This window comes from Agelaius tricolor, unplaced genomic scaffold (genome assembly GCF_023055355.1).
Source record: "Agelaius tricolor isolate 1412-34295 unplaced genomic scaffold, bAgeTri1.0.p SCAF_2, whole genome shotgun sequence".
Classification (NCBI taxonomy): domain Eukaryota; kingdom Metazoa; phylum Chordata; class Aves; order Passeriformes; family Icteridae; genus Agelaius; species Agelaius tricolor.
Window position 1 is genome coordinate 24,196,323 of NW_027269262.1, and position 16,503 is coordinate 24,212,825.

Below are 16,503 nucleotides of genomic sequence, written 5' to 3' on the forward strand. Positions count from 1 at the left end.
TTAAAAATTTTGAACTTAATCAGAATAAAGCCCACCCTTTGAAATCTCCCCTTAAATCTACTGATCCTGTGCATGAAAGGGCAAATGGGACATTAGAAAGTTTCTCTCACACTTTGTAGGAGAGAGAATGAGTCAGAGAGCACAGAATCATTTCAAATGCTGCATACCAAATAATGTTGTCCTCAGATAATTTTAACAACAGCTCTGAAAGAAAAAAAAAAAATCAGTGTTAGATAATAACCAAAGTATGATATTTTTTTTTCTGTAATTCATACAAGTTTCTTTTCTGGAAGTAAGAATGCCTTTCTTTTTTGGAGGTCTCATATTACCATTGTGCTCCCCCATTCTGCCCTGGAAAAATGTTTCCATTGTATCTTTCAGGTGTATCACGATAGTGATAGCAAGGTCTGTTTCCAGTCTGTATAGAGCTCTTTAGCCACTCTTTTGTCTTCTTCAGGAACTTGACCACTCCCAGAGCAAATCAGTGAGAGCTGATCATTTCAAAGAGACTCAGAACATTATGTATTTGGAACTGCATCAGAAGTTCATGCTCAAAACATTTTACACGTATATTATACATACTTTAATTGCAAGATGAAACATATACTGGTGCATGCTGCTTATTTTCAGTGATTCTTCCTGTTTTTTTTTCTTTTTTTTCAACATCACAATCACTTCATTATAGTGAATAAAACTGTTTACATTTCTGCACAAGGTAACTGCAAGCTGTGTAAGTGAAAATAGTCTATTTTAGGAGAATTACTAAAAATCTAATAATATATAGCATCAGGTCAGGAGAATGATAGAAAAGATAAACATGCTGTAAGATACTGAACAATCAAACAACAGCTGACAGGTTTAGAAGGGAATTTGGAATGTGATTTGGGACTGGATTTGCATTCTACCTTTGGCACTATTACACTACTGTTTTAATGTCTTACTTCTGTTAATGCTGCTATATTAGTAAGGCAATGTTTTAACTTTTGCTTTTGTGATGAAACATCAAAAGATCAATATAGTTTAGTTTTATTTTTCTTTATTTCTGTTTGTGTTCTACCAGTACAAAAACTGCAAAAAACTAGCCATTTCAAGCTTTGGATAAAGCTGAAGTGCATAATTTTTTTTTTTTTTTTTCTTTTTTTGCCTGGTACAGGATATGGAATTCCTTTTCAGATTTTTGGTCTGTAATATTTCTGTAATATTTTTTCTAGGTTTTTTTTTTTTTTTTTTCAGGGGCTGGGGGGGAGGTGCATGGGAATCCTTTCCAAAATTTCACATATGCAAGGTACATACAAGTGTGTGAACTCTCTTAGCTTTTTTGTTAAATTGCAGGCAAGGTATTGACAGCTTATCAGAACCTGAAATTGAAATTGAGAATGAACTGAAAATTAGAACTAATTGAAATTGAGAACTAATGCATTTTAATGCTTTTTGCATTTTAATGTCATAGAGTGATTTAAGCTGGAAGAGACACCTCAGATTGAGTCTAACCATTAATAAGCACTGCTTAGTCCACCACTAAACCATAACCCCAAGTACAACATTTGCAAGTCTTTTAATACTTCCAGGGATGGTGACTCCACTACTTCCCTGGACAATGTGCTCCAATGCTTGACAACCCTTTTGGTGAAGGCATTTTTCCTAATATCCAATCTAAGTCTCTCCTGACACAACATGATGCCATTTCCTCTCATTCTGTCCCTTGTGAAAATCAAGAGATCAATGCCTGGGAGAGGAAACCAACCCCCACCTCATTACAGTCTCCTTTCAGGTAGCTGTAGAGAGCTATATGGTGTCCTCTGAGCCTCCTTTTCCTCCAGGCTTTAAGCACTTTCGTTTCAGACAAGGTGGCAAAATTTGACATTTTAATCTCCCTGAAAGTGATATGTAATTTAGAGTTAGCTTCAGAACATTGATCCAGGAGTTTGAATATGTAGTTTACCCAGAACAAAGTGACCAAAAGCAACTAAATATCTTCATGTCTTTGTAATTCTTGTGTAAGGAGGTTATTTTAGCTGTTGCAAACAGCAAAAGCAAATTCTTTGCAAAGCGTGGAATATGGAATATCATAGCACCTTTATTTTGGTTCAGTATTCCTGAAGAAATGGAACACGATGCAGTATTAATGACTTCTACAGAAATATTAGTAGGCCAGAGTCTGCTGTCAGTCACACCTAATCAGCCATTCGCTATGTATAACAGATGACAGAGCCTGAGCTTTTTATTCTACCAGAAATGGAGGCTGGACACCATGGACTTCTTGGTCACCTTGTAGCACCACTTGTGGAATAGGCTTTCAAGTTCGTCAGCGTTCCTGCAGCAATCCAACCCCTCGGCACGGAGGACGCGTCTGCGTGGGACAGAATCGTGAGGAGAGGTGAGTTATCTTTTATCTATGGTCTGTTTTGATTTCTTCTGTGCAGTTGTATTCCACAGGACATTTTCTCATTTATTTGCCTTGGTTTTCCCTTCCCTTCCCTTTCCTTTCACTCTCTCTTTAACTTCACTGCTGTACTGTACAGTATTCCCATTAACGAGACTGTGGGTCTGCAGCAGATCTTTCATCTTTTGCTTCGCTTCATTCCTCCTGAGCCACCTGAGAGATCCTGGTAGTGCCAGACAATTGGGCTGAAGCAACGTGCTGCTGTCCCTCGAGACCCTGAAAATTGATTCTCCTTGAAAATTGATTGCACTGTGTTTGAATTGTAACTTAACCAGCCTCAAGACCTGGAATTCAGAACAAAACATAATAAGGTCACAGCACTGTGTTACTGATGCTGTGAGTTCATATTTTCTGTTGTAAATAAATTAAGCATTTCTGTAACATAGAAGGAGGTTTTCAAGGGCTTTGTTTTCTATTCAATAAATATAATACACCTTGAACTCAAATATCTTTAGTAAAGTTTCAAGCTTGGTGGGGTTTTTTTAATTGTTTGTATATATTTTTTAACCCCTGAGCAGATCAAGTTAGCTCAGATTTTGATTTCACCATGTACTGTTTTGGCACCAGACTAAGTATTTTGTCACTAGCTCAGAATGTCAAGTTCAGGTCTTTAATTCTATTTTACATGCACACTAATTACATTTCTAATTTATGTGGACCCTACATGCATCTCTAATTTCTGTGTTTGCAGTTTTAACAGGAATTAAATATTTCTTTAAATCAGGCTAGAATATATTCAGATAAACTGCAACTCTTGCATGCATTATGTTGTTTTCAGAGTCATACCAGAAAGCTAGATAGCAGAAGACTAGCATTGGTGTGAAAATCTGGAGTCCCATCCATTCCAAGAGATGTATGCGGATATGTTTCCTTCCAATATGCACTTAGAGCTTACTTCAGTGTTTCTTTATGGATGATGTAGTATCCTGTATTGCTGTTGGATGTAAACTAAAGTCAGTAACCTTTATGAAGAGTTTCAGTGAGGCATTTAATTAAACACCAACTCTAGCATTTCTTCAGATTAGGAGATTCATTGAAGCAAGGTTGCATCACACATTTACGTATTAATGGATCAGCAGGGACCTGGTCTTTCTAACTCCTAGATGTAAAGGATCAGTATCACAGAACGTGTGAACATTTCTCGCTGTTTCAAGGCCATGAATATTTACCATTTTATTCTGGAGGAGAGGATTTTGTTCTTCTGTAAATTGCTTTTGGAAAATAGGTTGCCCAACCAGAAAGCCATCACCATCAAACATAGATTGTATCTGCTGTTATTTAGCTCAGTCCCAGCATGAATAACAGTTATTGATTTTGAGAGGTCAATCCAGGGCAGGACACAACAAGATTAAACATAGAAAAAAAAAAAATTCAGTTTGGAGGGATTTTGGGATGATGGACTGCAGATGGTTGTAGTAATTTTTCATTTTAGTTTAACACAGAATAAAATTTTGATAATAAATAAAAAAAACCTTGAGAAATACTTTCTTAATTATATGAGCATTATGACAATGGGTGTACTGTAAAAGCAGTTATAAACTGGAAAGTGACTTATGATGAGTTGAAATAATAGCAGTCCAGAAGGATTGAATTTTGGTATGCAACAGTTCTGAAGGAACAATAAGCTTATGTTGCTTTGCTTTTGTAGCCTGCACCTTATTTGTCCTTTCTATCTCCATCCAGTTCAGCAGCAACCTGGGATGAATGTGCCTGTGAGTTTACTGCAGGATGCCTTTTTCTCTCAGAGTTCTTCTGTCACTGTTTCCTGTCTCTTTGAAAGACCCTTCACTCCAACTAGCCCTTCACCTTTCTCACTCATAGCTTACTCACAATTAACCTTCCTGCCTCCTCCTTGGTTTTGTTTGTTATCCATGTTATGTCCTGCTACTTTTAATTATTTTTTAAGTGTCTTTCTTTTTTTTCCAGAGGGTGTGGTAAGTTAGGAAATTTTGTTAAATAATTGGTGAAGAAGCCAGAGGAATGAAGCATCAGTTTTTGCCAGGATTTTTGTCAGTGTTAAGCCAAGTATTTGGATAAATCTTTTCAGAGCTGTAAAAAGCAGAAGGTCCTGGGATATTTGCCAGCCAGGGCCCATCCCATCACCCGCAGGAGGGGAGCAGGGCAAGCCTGGAGATTGTGGCCAGACCCAACCAAGAGTCTAGATCCTAGTGACATCATGACAATGAGAGAAGTCTGTAGTCCAGGTGGAAAGCTAAACCACAGGCCAGGGTTAGGATCAGGTGAAATAGAGCTCCTTGGCCCATTGGTGTGGGTGGAGGACCCAGGGGAAGCTGGTTGGGGCCATTAGAGTTTTATGAGCGTCCTCATGGCTCTGCCAGCTTGTGGAGAGTTTTGAGCTGTGAGGGCACTGGGGTACCAGCATTTACAGTAGTATTATTTCACTGTTTCACTCTCATTGAGTTACATCAGCACCAAATGGAAGCAGTTTCTTTGAGCCCATAACATTTAGGCAGGCTGAAAAAAACATTACATGTGCAGTAACTCCTGAGAAACATTTACTATTTTTGTATCCAAAGTGCCAAGAAGCAACTTCTCAGATTTTCATATTTAAATCAACCAATGTTTATAAATAGCCTAACAGTTTACTTTTTTGATGACCCAGCTCATATGTAAAATGAAAATATATTTTGTATTAGTAAAAATTTGAATTAATTGGTTTACATATTGAGTGCATTTGTCTTTGTAAATGTGTGTACTCTAATCACCTTCACATGTTCAGGGGTATAAATATAGGATTCAGTTTCCACAGCCATCTATGTGCCAAACTTTGAAACAGCTTTTCAACAAACAGTGATTTCTGTAGAAATCCAGTACATAACTCCATAGAAAGCAAACATAAAACACAAAAAAGGCAGTGTATATCTGAGGTAAATTTACTTTCAGATCTGGATCCCTATTCAGCTTGAGAGTATTTGTTCATGTGTTAAGAGCTAAATGTTTGTCTAGGATATATTTGTTTTAACTCATGAAAGCCATGATAGGATCGTGGCTAATGTAGGCAGCTCTGTGCTCGCTGGCCATTCCCTTGAAATCAATGGCAGTATTTGCCAATTTAAAGCATTGAAGATAGGTTAAACTGTTTCATGTTCTGCTGAAGGGGTGCATGGGAAGCAGGGGAAGGCAGTTGAGAGATAATAGCAAATACTTGTATTACAAAGCAAATTCCCCTTGTAGAAGTAGGTCAAAAGTGCAGCTGATGTGCGTGTAGACAGAATATGGAGAGGGAGTAAAAATAACATTGTAACAAAATTTGCTAATAAAAGAATAATTTTGTAGTTAAGACTTCAGATGGAACACATCTTGATCAATTCCTTAGGGGCTTAATTTTTCTGATTTTTCCTGTATAAGAAATATTCACTGAAGCTGCTGAAAATTCTCTAGATCTTAGTTTTTAGAGTCTGTAGTATCCTGTCTTGACATTACCATGTGGTGAGAATGTTTGTCCTTTCTGTGGAAGATGCTGGAGATATGGCCTCATTAAGTCCACTGGTCCCCCTCCTCTCTGTGCAGAAATGAGGGACATTAAAATGCGAATTCCTTGCTTTCAGTGGATGCACTTATCTTTTATTACACAGGAAAGAATAGAAAAAAAACATGGCAATTAGAAAAGTAAATTGGCTGCAGACAAGGAGTAAATGTTTGAAAGCTCTGGATATTTTGGCGTGTGTAAAACAATTAGAAGCAGGACATATTGTTGCATTATTTTGCACATGGTTCTCAGCAAACATTCAGCTTTTGGGCTTGCTTCCATGAGAAAGAGGGGCTGCTGAGAGTCAAGTGCCTGCTCTGTATAGCACTGCTTGTTTCTGAGCAGTGTGAACAAGCCCAGTCCACTTCAGCAGAGCAGCTTAAACACCACAAGACTTTAGGCTTGCTTGCACTCCCATGGATGTTTTGTCTTCTGGGAAGTGTCTGTTCCCACCCTTCTTGCTTTCTCTGCTCATGGTCTTCCACAAAAGCCCCTGGGACCACATGCCACCTTCCACAGTCTCCTGGATGGGTATTTCTGTCAGTGTACCAGTCTCAATCCAGTAGGGCATGTGTATGTCATGTGCCTGCCTTCAGTTAGAGGAATCTGGCATTCCCATCAGCCTCAGTATAGTCTGTGCATCCCAGTAAATCACCAGCTGGTAATCACAATACCCACCACAGAACAGTACATTGCACAGGAAGGGGCACACGGGGATGAAGCTTAGTTTGTTTTTCTTAAACACATGGTAGTAGTATAACATAGTTCAAAATTACAAAATATTTGCTTAAATAACATCTCTCTGTGGAATAATAAGGGCATACTTGTAACTGTCATGCAGTTAGCCCATAATACTCAGTGCTGGATAGCAGCACTGAAATAATTGAATAAATTGATATCTTACTAAAGGTTGAGATCTTTATAGAAACAAGAATAGTAATGTTAGTTGCAATGAGGTTGTAGCTGTAAAATTTGCTGTAGGCACTAATAGCTGTGGACACAACTAGACAGGGGAGTTCACCCTTCCCCCAGTATGACAATTCCTTTATTAGGGCATTTGAACTTCAGCTCACTTCGGGGGAAATGTGAAGGGTCACTGTACAAAACCCACATTTCTCTAGGCTGTTCTCCATTCTGATCTTCCTGCAGTTAGGTTAGGGGAGAGGGCAGTGCTTTCACAGATTCAAGTTTCTTGCATTGCATGTTTTGTTGAATTACTGTAAAACGTTAGCCCTGTGGGTCCTGAGAACAAAATTAAGAGGGGAAGAAAGAGCAAAAGGGAAAAAGGGTTGCTGAGTGACTTGAAATGCAGCCAAGAACAGATATAATGAAACTTGGCTCAAAGCCCCATGCTGGAGCACAGTTCTCAAAGATCAATTGCAGTGATGTCTCTAGCTGTGAAAACATACCTGATGTTTTCAGAGGCTGGCTAGTTGAAATGAAAATAAGATTCTACTTGTATTCTGTGTTGGTTTTTTGTTAGTTGTCTTTTTTTTTTTTTTTTTTTTTGCCTTCCTGAAAAAAAAAGGAAAAATTAACAGTGTTGACTATTAAAAAAAAAAAAAGGCAAAAAACTAAACAAAAACCAAAACTGTTTTCTAAATTGAAGTAGTTTACATAGAGATTTTAGGGCATCTTTTCAGCTGCATCTTTAATTAGTGTTGGATAACAGAATTGCCAGCCCTTTGAAGTGCTTACTGTGAAGGGTCACTGTTATTAGGTTTCTTTTCTGTCTCCTGCTGAAGTGAGAGAGTGGGAGGTCAGGCACATAGGCACTAAAAGAGCTACTGCATAGTGGTATGACTGTCCTCGAAGTGAGATGTATCATACCATACCTAACTTCAGGGGTTCATGAGAGTGAACGTTTATGTATGAGTCAGGTGTCTGAACTTCCACTGTGGTCTGTAGGAATTTAGTCAATACAGGCTGTGGAGAACAGTAATTTGTGTCCTTCTGCTCTATATTCCTTAACTTCTTCAAATCAATCATTCTAGTCTCCCTAGTTTGTATTGACAAGATTTCCATTGCCTTTAATGGCCGCTTAGATGTCTGTCTCCCATGTAGCACTTATAGTCCAAGAAAATCGATCTGTACATTGAGGGGTGTATTTAAATGACCTTTGCTTTAGGGTAACATAAATCATATTTTTAACTGGGCTGTTTCTTTCCATGAGCTGCTGCTCAAGTTAGATGACTGCTTCATTTTTAGATAGCTAAACTGTAGATGCCTTTATTTTAAGGCAAGACAAGTTGCTTAATTTTGCCCCTGCATGGCTGAATATAATATTTCAACTTCATGGCAGATTTGCTTCAGCCTCAGTGTGTCTCCCAAATTAACTTAACACATCTTCATTAAGAACTGAAATTATGCAAAGTTTGTACTAATTTGACTAAATAAATGCTGATGTTACATCTATATTTTATTGACCATACATTCTCAACAAATTACCTAGAAGAAACTATCACACACATTCACACATAAATGACTGCATGTGACAAAGAAAGTGTGCAGTTGGAGTTCTAGGAGAAGAATATTCAGGCACAGAACATTCCTATGTATCTTTAATATAATGTGAACTGTAATGTGTTTACCCAAATCATGCACTGAAGAATTCTGACACCAGATTCATAAATATTGAGGGTTTGGGCATTTTTTCCTCAGTTTCCAGAGGAAAGGTCAATATAAGCTGTGAATAATTTTCGTAAGTCTACAGAAGCAGAAAACTAAATGTCACTCCCCTATTAACCTCACTCCCAATCTTTAGATTTTGATGGAGTTGCCCAGACCTAGGGACAAAGTTTGAATTTTAGGCTCCAGCATGTGCAATAAATCTACTTTTGTATGTTACTTACACCACCAAGATTATTTTTTTGCCCTCCACAGAGTTCCAAATGTTCAAATTCCTTATAATGAAGGATAATGAAGAATTAGAGCTTGTAGATATTGGGGCTTTCAGAATAAAACAAAAAACCTGTTGTGATTATTCTTGTTGAAAATGACAACTGTTCATACTGTCATTTCTCTTTTTGTAGAAAATGAATAACTGGAGTATTAGAGTCAGTTTTGACTGTAGAAGAGTGCCAAGAGATGAAAACTTGTTAGAAGGGCAAGAAGACATTGGATTCTGGATGAATGGTGTAAAAACTGAGGAAATACTGTATCAGATTGATTTGTTCATTCAGGACAGTCAGTATTGTAACAAGAGCTACCCAGATGCATCAGGGAATTTCTTTAGAGTTGTCTGTTTCCTAACGATGCTGTGTGTTTGCTTTATCTAAGTAAGAGTTTGGTCTCTTAGAGAGCCCTAGTCACACTAGCTGATGGCTCAAATCCTTTGGACCTGTGTAGAGCTTCCTTAAAAAGCAGCATATGCTATGGCTAGAATTATTGGATGGCACGCTCAAAAAATCAGGAATCTAAGGCTTCTACTAAAATTGAAAAAACTCAGCTGAAGCTGGGACCTTCCCACATTCCTTCTGAATGTATTGTTACAAAAATGACAACTCAGTAGTGCTCCCCTCAAGCACCTACTAGGTTTCTGAATCAGTTTGCAGCCTACAGGAAAATCTTTCAAAGATTATAATAGCTAAAAACAGCCTTTAAAAGGTAAAGTAGTAACATTATAAACAAGTGCAGTTCTTTATGCCTAGAATCAATGTTGTAGCTTTTATATTGTCCGTAGAAGCAGAAATGCTATGAAAAGCAAGTGTAGCTATCTGAAGATGAGAGAGATAGATCCTAATCAATTCTTAGCTGGAGACTGATAAAAGACTGCCTGCATGAATGTTTGCCTTCTGTTTGGTTGACTGCCACAGAGGCATAGCCACAACTGGTTTTAATAAAGTAGTTTGCAATCTTGCTTGCGTGACCACAGTACAATCGCGTGGCTGCATTGCATGGAATGTTAAAAGTCACTGAATTAACAAACAAATGCTCCACCCACACAACTGCAACCTAAAAAAACCCCACTCAAATGTTTAGACACACTGTGCAGTGTTAAAACTGTTAGAGAAGTGCTTAATGAGTAGGGAGAGGCCTTTGTATAAAATATTTCCCTGTACTTATAGCTATCTAAATTATGCAAATGAGGGAGGTTTTGGGGGAGGTCTTGTCTTGATAATAAATAGATTCTTTGCCTCCTTATTTCTCTTCTCACAGGTACTGCAATGAGCATTTGTTGTGCCCCCCTCATGTGTTTTGGACAGGCTGGGGGCCATGGGAGCGCTGCACGGCTCAGTGTGGAGGAGGGATCCAGGCACGGCGCAGGACTTGTGAAAATGGCCCTGACTGTCCTGGCTGCAGCGTGGTAAGCAGTTTCCAGCTTTCTCCTCATCAAATATCTATGGCCATGTGCCACAGATGTCTCTATGTCATAGAACCATAAAATCATTTAAGTCTGAAAGGACCTCTAAGGTTATCAGGTCCAATCATTAACACACCTCTGGCAACTCCTCCATTGAACCATATTCCCCAGTGCTTCATCTATGTGTGTTTTAAATGCCTGCAGGGATGGTGACTCTGACACTTCTCTGGCCAGTCTGTTCCAGTGCCTGATAACCCTTTCAGTGCAGAAATTTTTCCTAATATCCAATCTAAACCTCCTCTGGCAAAACTTGAAGCTATTTCCACCTGTCCTAACACTAATGCTCTATAAATGCCCATAAAGCATCTATGTCTATAAGCTCTACCCCTAAAGCGAGTAGTCACCAGACTGTTTTTGTCTCTGTGTTGCTTGTATGTGCTGAAATCTGCACAATTTATCAATCAGAAATATATATAATTCAGCTTTTTCACAGTATCATCTAGAATTTAAGTTTCTTGAGGCGAGGTTGGTGCAGATGTATATGTGTTGTTGCAGGTTCAGAGTGTTGTTTTTTTTTATTTTTACCATCAGAGTGCATAGGTACCCTAGCCATGAGCCCAGGACTCCAGTGTACCATGTTCTGTAGAGCAGAGAAGAAGCTAAGTTTCACATCTAAATACATAAGGAGTCAATCAGTGAATGCATGGAAGCACCAGGAACATGCTGAGGCGATATTTGATAGCAGTGATCTTGGCACAGCAGCAGCCCAGCAGCTGGCAGTCTTTGAATTTACAGTGGGATGATTTGAATGAGTAGAAGTGTTTTATTGATACTCAGTTTATTAAGAGAAACACATGGAAAAAAATGTAGGGGATTTTTCTTATATATGAACAAATAGAGGTGGGGAGATAAAGAGGTAGAATATTTTTTTTCCTTTTTACTATTAAACCAATTTTTATATGTCTTAATTTCAGAGAGGCCTAATTCTGAGGTTTGTCATAATCTGTGGTCTGTTTGTTAGATTGGCAGTAATTCATTACTAAAAAAAGGATAATTTATTACCTTTTTCTAATTTAAAGGTTTTGTGCATTTTCCCAGGATTTGTTCTCTTTTTAAAATTTATTCTGATGATAGAATTGCATTTTGAGTAGATTAAAAACATCCAAGAGGCTTGTTCTTTTATTTCAGTTAAACTTTAAGAATTAACCCAATAAATTAGAATTCTATCAAGTTTTCCAAAATATTTGTCTCTTCTGATGGTGCACCGAAAAAGCAGACATATGGTCTGGATCTAGTGTTAAACCTTCCTGACTCTCACTGAAAAGAACACAATATGATGGTTTTCTCCCTCACTTGTTCCTATTTATCCTATAATAATGTTTGTGAAATATAGTGGCATTTTATTTTGCAGAGAATCTTCCCATGGTCTTAAATCAAAAATATGTGGCTCTAATTTGCTTGGAAAGCTCTATGAGGAAAGTAGGAAAACCTTTGGTGTAAAAATTTCTTATTATAACCAATTTGAGATTAATGGTACTGGGGTTTGTAATTTATTAACAGCCTTAGCACATATTCTGCTGCACCATGGAATAGTTTCCAGTTCAGCTGTGGAAATGTTCTGGAGATTTTTTATTAATTAGAAAAGTATTGTGTTGATGGTTTATTTTGAGCTTTGGAGTACATAGTTGTCTTGCTAAAACTTGCCACCAATGGAAACCCATCCAGTGTAGAAATCCTCCATAAACTCTGGTGTTCTTGCAAGACAAAGTATATGTGTATAAATTATACTGTGGTATAAAGTCTGTGTTCTGTTTTAGTTTCACTGAATTTGAACCTTTGAGTTACTTGTCTTGATTCAGAGGCTTTGCAGCCATAGCAGGGCATAGTCACTAAGTGAAGCTGGAGAAAAAATACTTTATTTCTCTCAGAATTTGTTTCATTAATCAAAGAAAGTGAAATCAGAGATATTTTTATGCCTTCTTTTAATTGTTGAATGATTTAAATATTTATATTAATAAAGTCTTATGAATGAGGAGCGCAAATATGAAACTTGTTGGATGTTCTTCTGCTTCAACCAAATTTCTGGTTTTATTGTAGTAGGTGTAAGTATTTTTCCAAACAGTTAGAATTATTATTTTCTATAATTGTGAATAAAGGAGAAGTGAATGTGACTTCTTACTACTGTTTTCCATTCTTTACTGCTTGTAGTGATACTCAGCTTAAGTTTTGCAAGATATTTAGTGAATTTAGTTTCTTTCAAAAACCTTTTATCCTGAATATCTCTGAGTACTTGAGAATCTAAAAAATCTTGGGAAGTGTTGTAGTGAAAGTGGTAGTAATCCATACTATCTACTGGTTTTTTTTGTCTGGAGTAAAAGATGTTATGAGGCAAACATTTACCACTTGAATTAAAGGCATAGTTGGGAGTAGACTCAGGAACTTGAAGTGCTTGGTTCTCTCAACCCTTAAATGATGGCTTTAAACTATAAAGAGACTCTCCAGGTTTCTGGTTTACCTTCTTCAGAGGAATTCTGTGAAACCTTCACGACATTTGAGCAGCATGAGTTGCAGCTGAATAGTTCAGTGTCTGTGGCCTGTGGAGAGGAGAAGAAAAGAAAAAGGGTAGAGGACTGGAGAACTTATTATTCAAGAAGAGATACTATGTTAGGCTTTGTTTCGTCTTGAAATGAAAATAAATTTTTGATGCATCAGAGTTGTAGGATGGATGAAATGCTGTCTTGGGACCCCTTTCAACTGTGCTAGTTCTTTGTTTTTAGAACTTCATTTTTAGGGAATTGTGGGAAAAAAACAGCAACAGCAGCTGTTTTTATAAGACTTAAGAAAGGGAACCTTACAGTATGCTTGCCGGCAGTATAAGGGGACCAGATTTAATTTTTTAGGAGAACCTGCCTCTTCTGTTTTCTCATCTGCAACCTGGCTGTGAGACTGCAGTATAGCCAATCCTAATCTATTTTCCTGTCCTTATTTTGCAGCTTTTACCATATTAATGTCTATTGTCTGTGTCCACCTAATGACTGATACCACACGATTTTTAATGAACAGTGTTTCTTCCTTTTAGTTTGATTGTATTTCTCCTAGGCTGCAATATCACAGCAGGCAGCTACTGCCTGTGCTTGTCCTTTTGAATGTTTCTCATCAGTTGGTTCCTTGACTTTATCTGCCTTATAGCAGATAACAGCCAAGCTGCTTGAATATTTTTTATCAGAACTCAGAGTTCCCTACTGTTATTTCCAACTTATTTTATAAAATAATAATGATAAATCTTTTGATGCGTATAAATATTCCACAGAGAGAAAACTGTGATGGTATCTTAAAGATGCATCTGTTGCTTTAATGCACTCAATACATGGAAATGGATGGCCAGAGACTTAGGACTGAAGGCATTTTCACTGAATATAGAAAACCATAAATCAATATGTTACAGGAGAATTAGACCACAGAGACTCATAAGGTCAAAAAGATGAAGTTTGAAATCAAATCAAAAAGGAGTCATAAGGACCTGTCAAAGTCCTTAAGTTAATCAAAGCTACTAAAGAGTGCTTAAAATTGCCTAATAAGAGATAGAACCATCATAACCAAATTTAGGAGCAGCTAAAATCTGGTTATAGAAAGCTTAAGCATATCACAAAACAAGTATTAATCTCATGTGTACAGGTGATACAGGCACTAGAGAAGGAACTGTGGAATTCTCTGGACTGTGCTAATGTGACTCAGAGGACAAACATCCTCAGATTTTACAGCATACTCAGATAAGCTATATGTTTCCTTCAGAAAATGCTTCTTATCCCTTGAGAAGCATTATCTCACTTGAATTTGTCTCAGGCCAGTAATAAAGGAATAACTTTTTAAAAGAATTATTAATAGAATGAGGAATTTAGTTTGAGGTTGAAGTTGGGTGACATGCTTTATGTGTATATTTGTCTGTGTTCTTGTTTCAGTCATACTAACATATACATTAATCTTAGTTTTTGTACTGGGTGACTGGTAAATGGTATATACTTTCCACATACCAGAAAAAAGTTTTGCTGCGAAACAAAAACAAAAAAAAGGAGGAATTTTATGTTTCTTAGAAAATAATAGCTATTTTAGGGGGGTTTTTGTCTTGTGGTTTTGTTGGGTTTTGTTGGCTTTTTTTTTTTTTAATTTATTAGTATTATTGTTTCAACATTCTGAAATTGTTCGGAACACAAAACTTTTTTCAGAATTTTTTTTTCATCAATTTTTAAAAGAGAATTTGAAGATGGAAGGTTTTCAGAAGTACTTTGCCCATCAGTGAGAACAGTCTGCCTTTTTTTACTTGCCATCTCAAAATAAGTTTGAAATTTATAGTCCAGAAAAGTGACCATAAAATAAAATTATTATGCTTTTTTTAATAGTTCTTTTTTAAGTTTCCATTTGACTTAAGAAAAATAATCTATTGCATAACCAGAAAACAATCTCACAAGCATGATGTATAAGAAATTGTGCTATTTATATGATGTTTGCCTACTTTATGCTCATTCCCTTTCTCAATCCTTTTTTCTTCTGTAATGCAAACTTTATTGGGTATTAACTGTTTTTATGTTGTAAAAGTTTAACAAAGTAGAACCTCTCTTCTTTTGATGCTGCACATTCTACTGCAATTTTAAGCCATAACAAGTTACTTAAAGAGGGTAAAACCAAAAAAACCCAAAATCATAGGAAATAGTTTCAGAAAAATGCTTAAGCATCTTGATCAATGGTACAAATCTGCTTACCTTGGTCGGTAAAGTGAGTTACCAGCTTGGCATTCATGGTCAAGGTAAATGTGAATTATGAACTGGTTGAACTGATGTGCATATATATCCAAATGTGAGCTGTTTAGGTGGAATTTGGGCATCCAGCAATCATTTTTCTATTTCATTTATTTAATTTTGAAAAAGAAGCTAAACTGTTAGGTGTTTGCTTTCTTGCTGAGAATAGTGTGAAGCATCCCTTTTTTGAGAAAAGTAATTTTTAAAGTAACTTTAAGCTGTGAAATACATTTTTAGCTGCTAGGAAACTGTCGCTAGGCTACTTCAAACTATCCAGTTCAACCTGTGACAACTGACACTGACTGCAGTCCTGTTCTGAAATTCCTGTAGCAAGCTCTTTCAGGGACTTCCAGGTCATGTAAAATAACTCCTTTCATGGACCAATGCCATCTGATTTGTGATCTCTTTCAAGTCTAATTGTAAGGGTTTGCCAAAGTGAACACATTCAAGAACTTTGCATTGGGCATATGTGTATCTGTCATACAGATGATGAGTGTTTGATTCAGAAGTCCAAATGTTATTTAAAAAACATAGGAAATAAATGTTAGTGTAACATGGTCGAGTGACAGCCGTGTGCCTCCACCAGTTAGGGAGTTGTACTGACCAGAGACAGGAGAGCAGATTTCCTTCAGCCAGAATTTGCCCCAGTTTCCTAAAACACCTGGCACACTGGAGTGTGTCATGTCTCAGGTCTCACCATTTGTTGCAGTTTTCAGTGGTTCTTGTGCTGTAGGTGTAGTTTTCATTATTGTTATTTAGATGTAATACTGTCCCCCCAGCTCTCTGAGGCCCTGTGTCTGAGTTGTGCTCATTGCCACCTCTGATAGCCACAGAAAAAGTACCAGAAACCCCCTTCAGTGCAGTGCTGGGCTCAAGGACTCACTGTTAAGAGATGTGAACTTCTACTTTTCTTTGACTGGATTGGTTTTGGATGTGAATGAAAAAGGAGAAAAATAGGAAGAAAGAAGCTTGGGTACCAAAGTTTTGTGCTACACTAATTTTAAATTGAATTAATGAGCGAAACTGAAACTTGAGGATATTTCCTAAGGACTTTTGCTTCATGGAGCCTAAATTTTTTTCATTGCTGTGGACCTAGAACATTCAGTTATCTCTGGAAAGTAATCTGTAACTTTCACTGAAGACTAAAAACCAAAACAAAAAGGTAGATGGTCTACTTCTGGCTTAGCTTTATCGAGTAATAGAGCTTATGGGATGATGTTGTGGTCTGTCAGGCATTCTTACTCTTCTGTTCATAAGTAAGGCACCCACTCCCCCATTACAAATACGTTTGATGGGAGAGTGGTCTTAGATTATAACAAGGAATTGGGACAAGTTGCATGAAAAACAGGGGCCCAGTAGAGGAAAAAAAACCTAAATTCATTTCTACATTGAGACAGATTTGCAGTTGAGTCCATTGCTTGCTCCAAGTGGTGTCAGGTGCTGGTCAATGAGTGTACATATCAGCACACGTGTT

General features: G+C 37.3%; 1 protein-coding gene across 7 annotated transcripts in view; it reads left to right on the forward strand.

The window, feature by feature from the left end:
- Positions 1-16,503, forward strand: part of SEMA5A (semaphorin 5A) — a 314,662-nt gene that overhangs the window by 236,061 nt on the left and 62,098 nt on the right. For all 7 annotated transcript variants that reach the window (XM_071454478.1, XM_071454487.1, XM_071454484.1 and 4 more), the window contains 2 exons: positions 2,234-2,377; positions 10,092-10,239. In XM_071454478.1, coding sequence (XP_071310579.1) covers positions 2,234-2,377; positions 10,092-10,239 — 292 coding nt within the window. The remainder of the gene's footprint in view (positions 1-2,233; positions 2,378-10,091; positions 10,240-16,503) is intronic.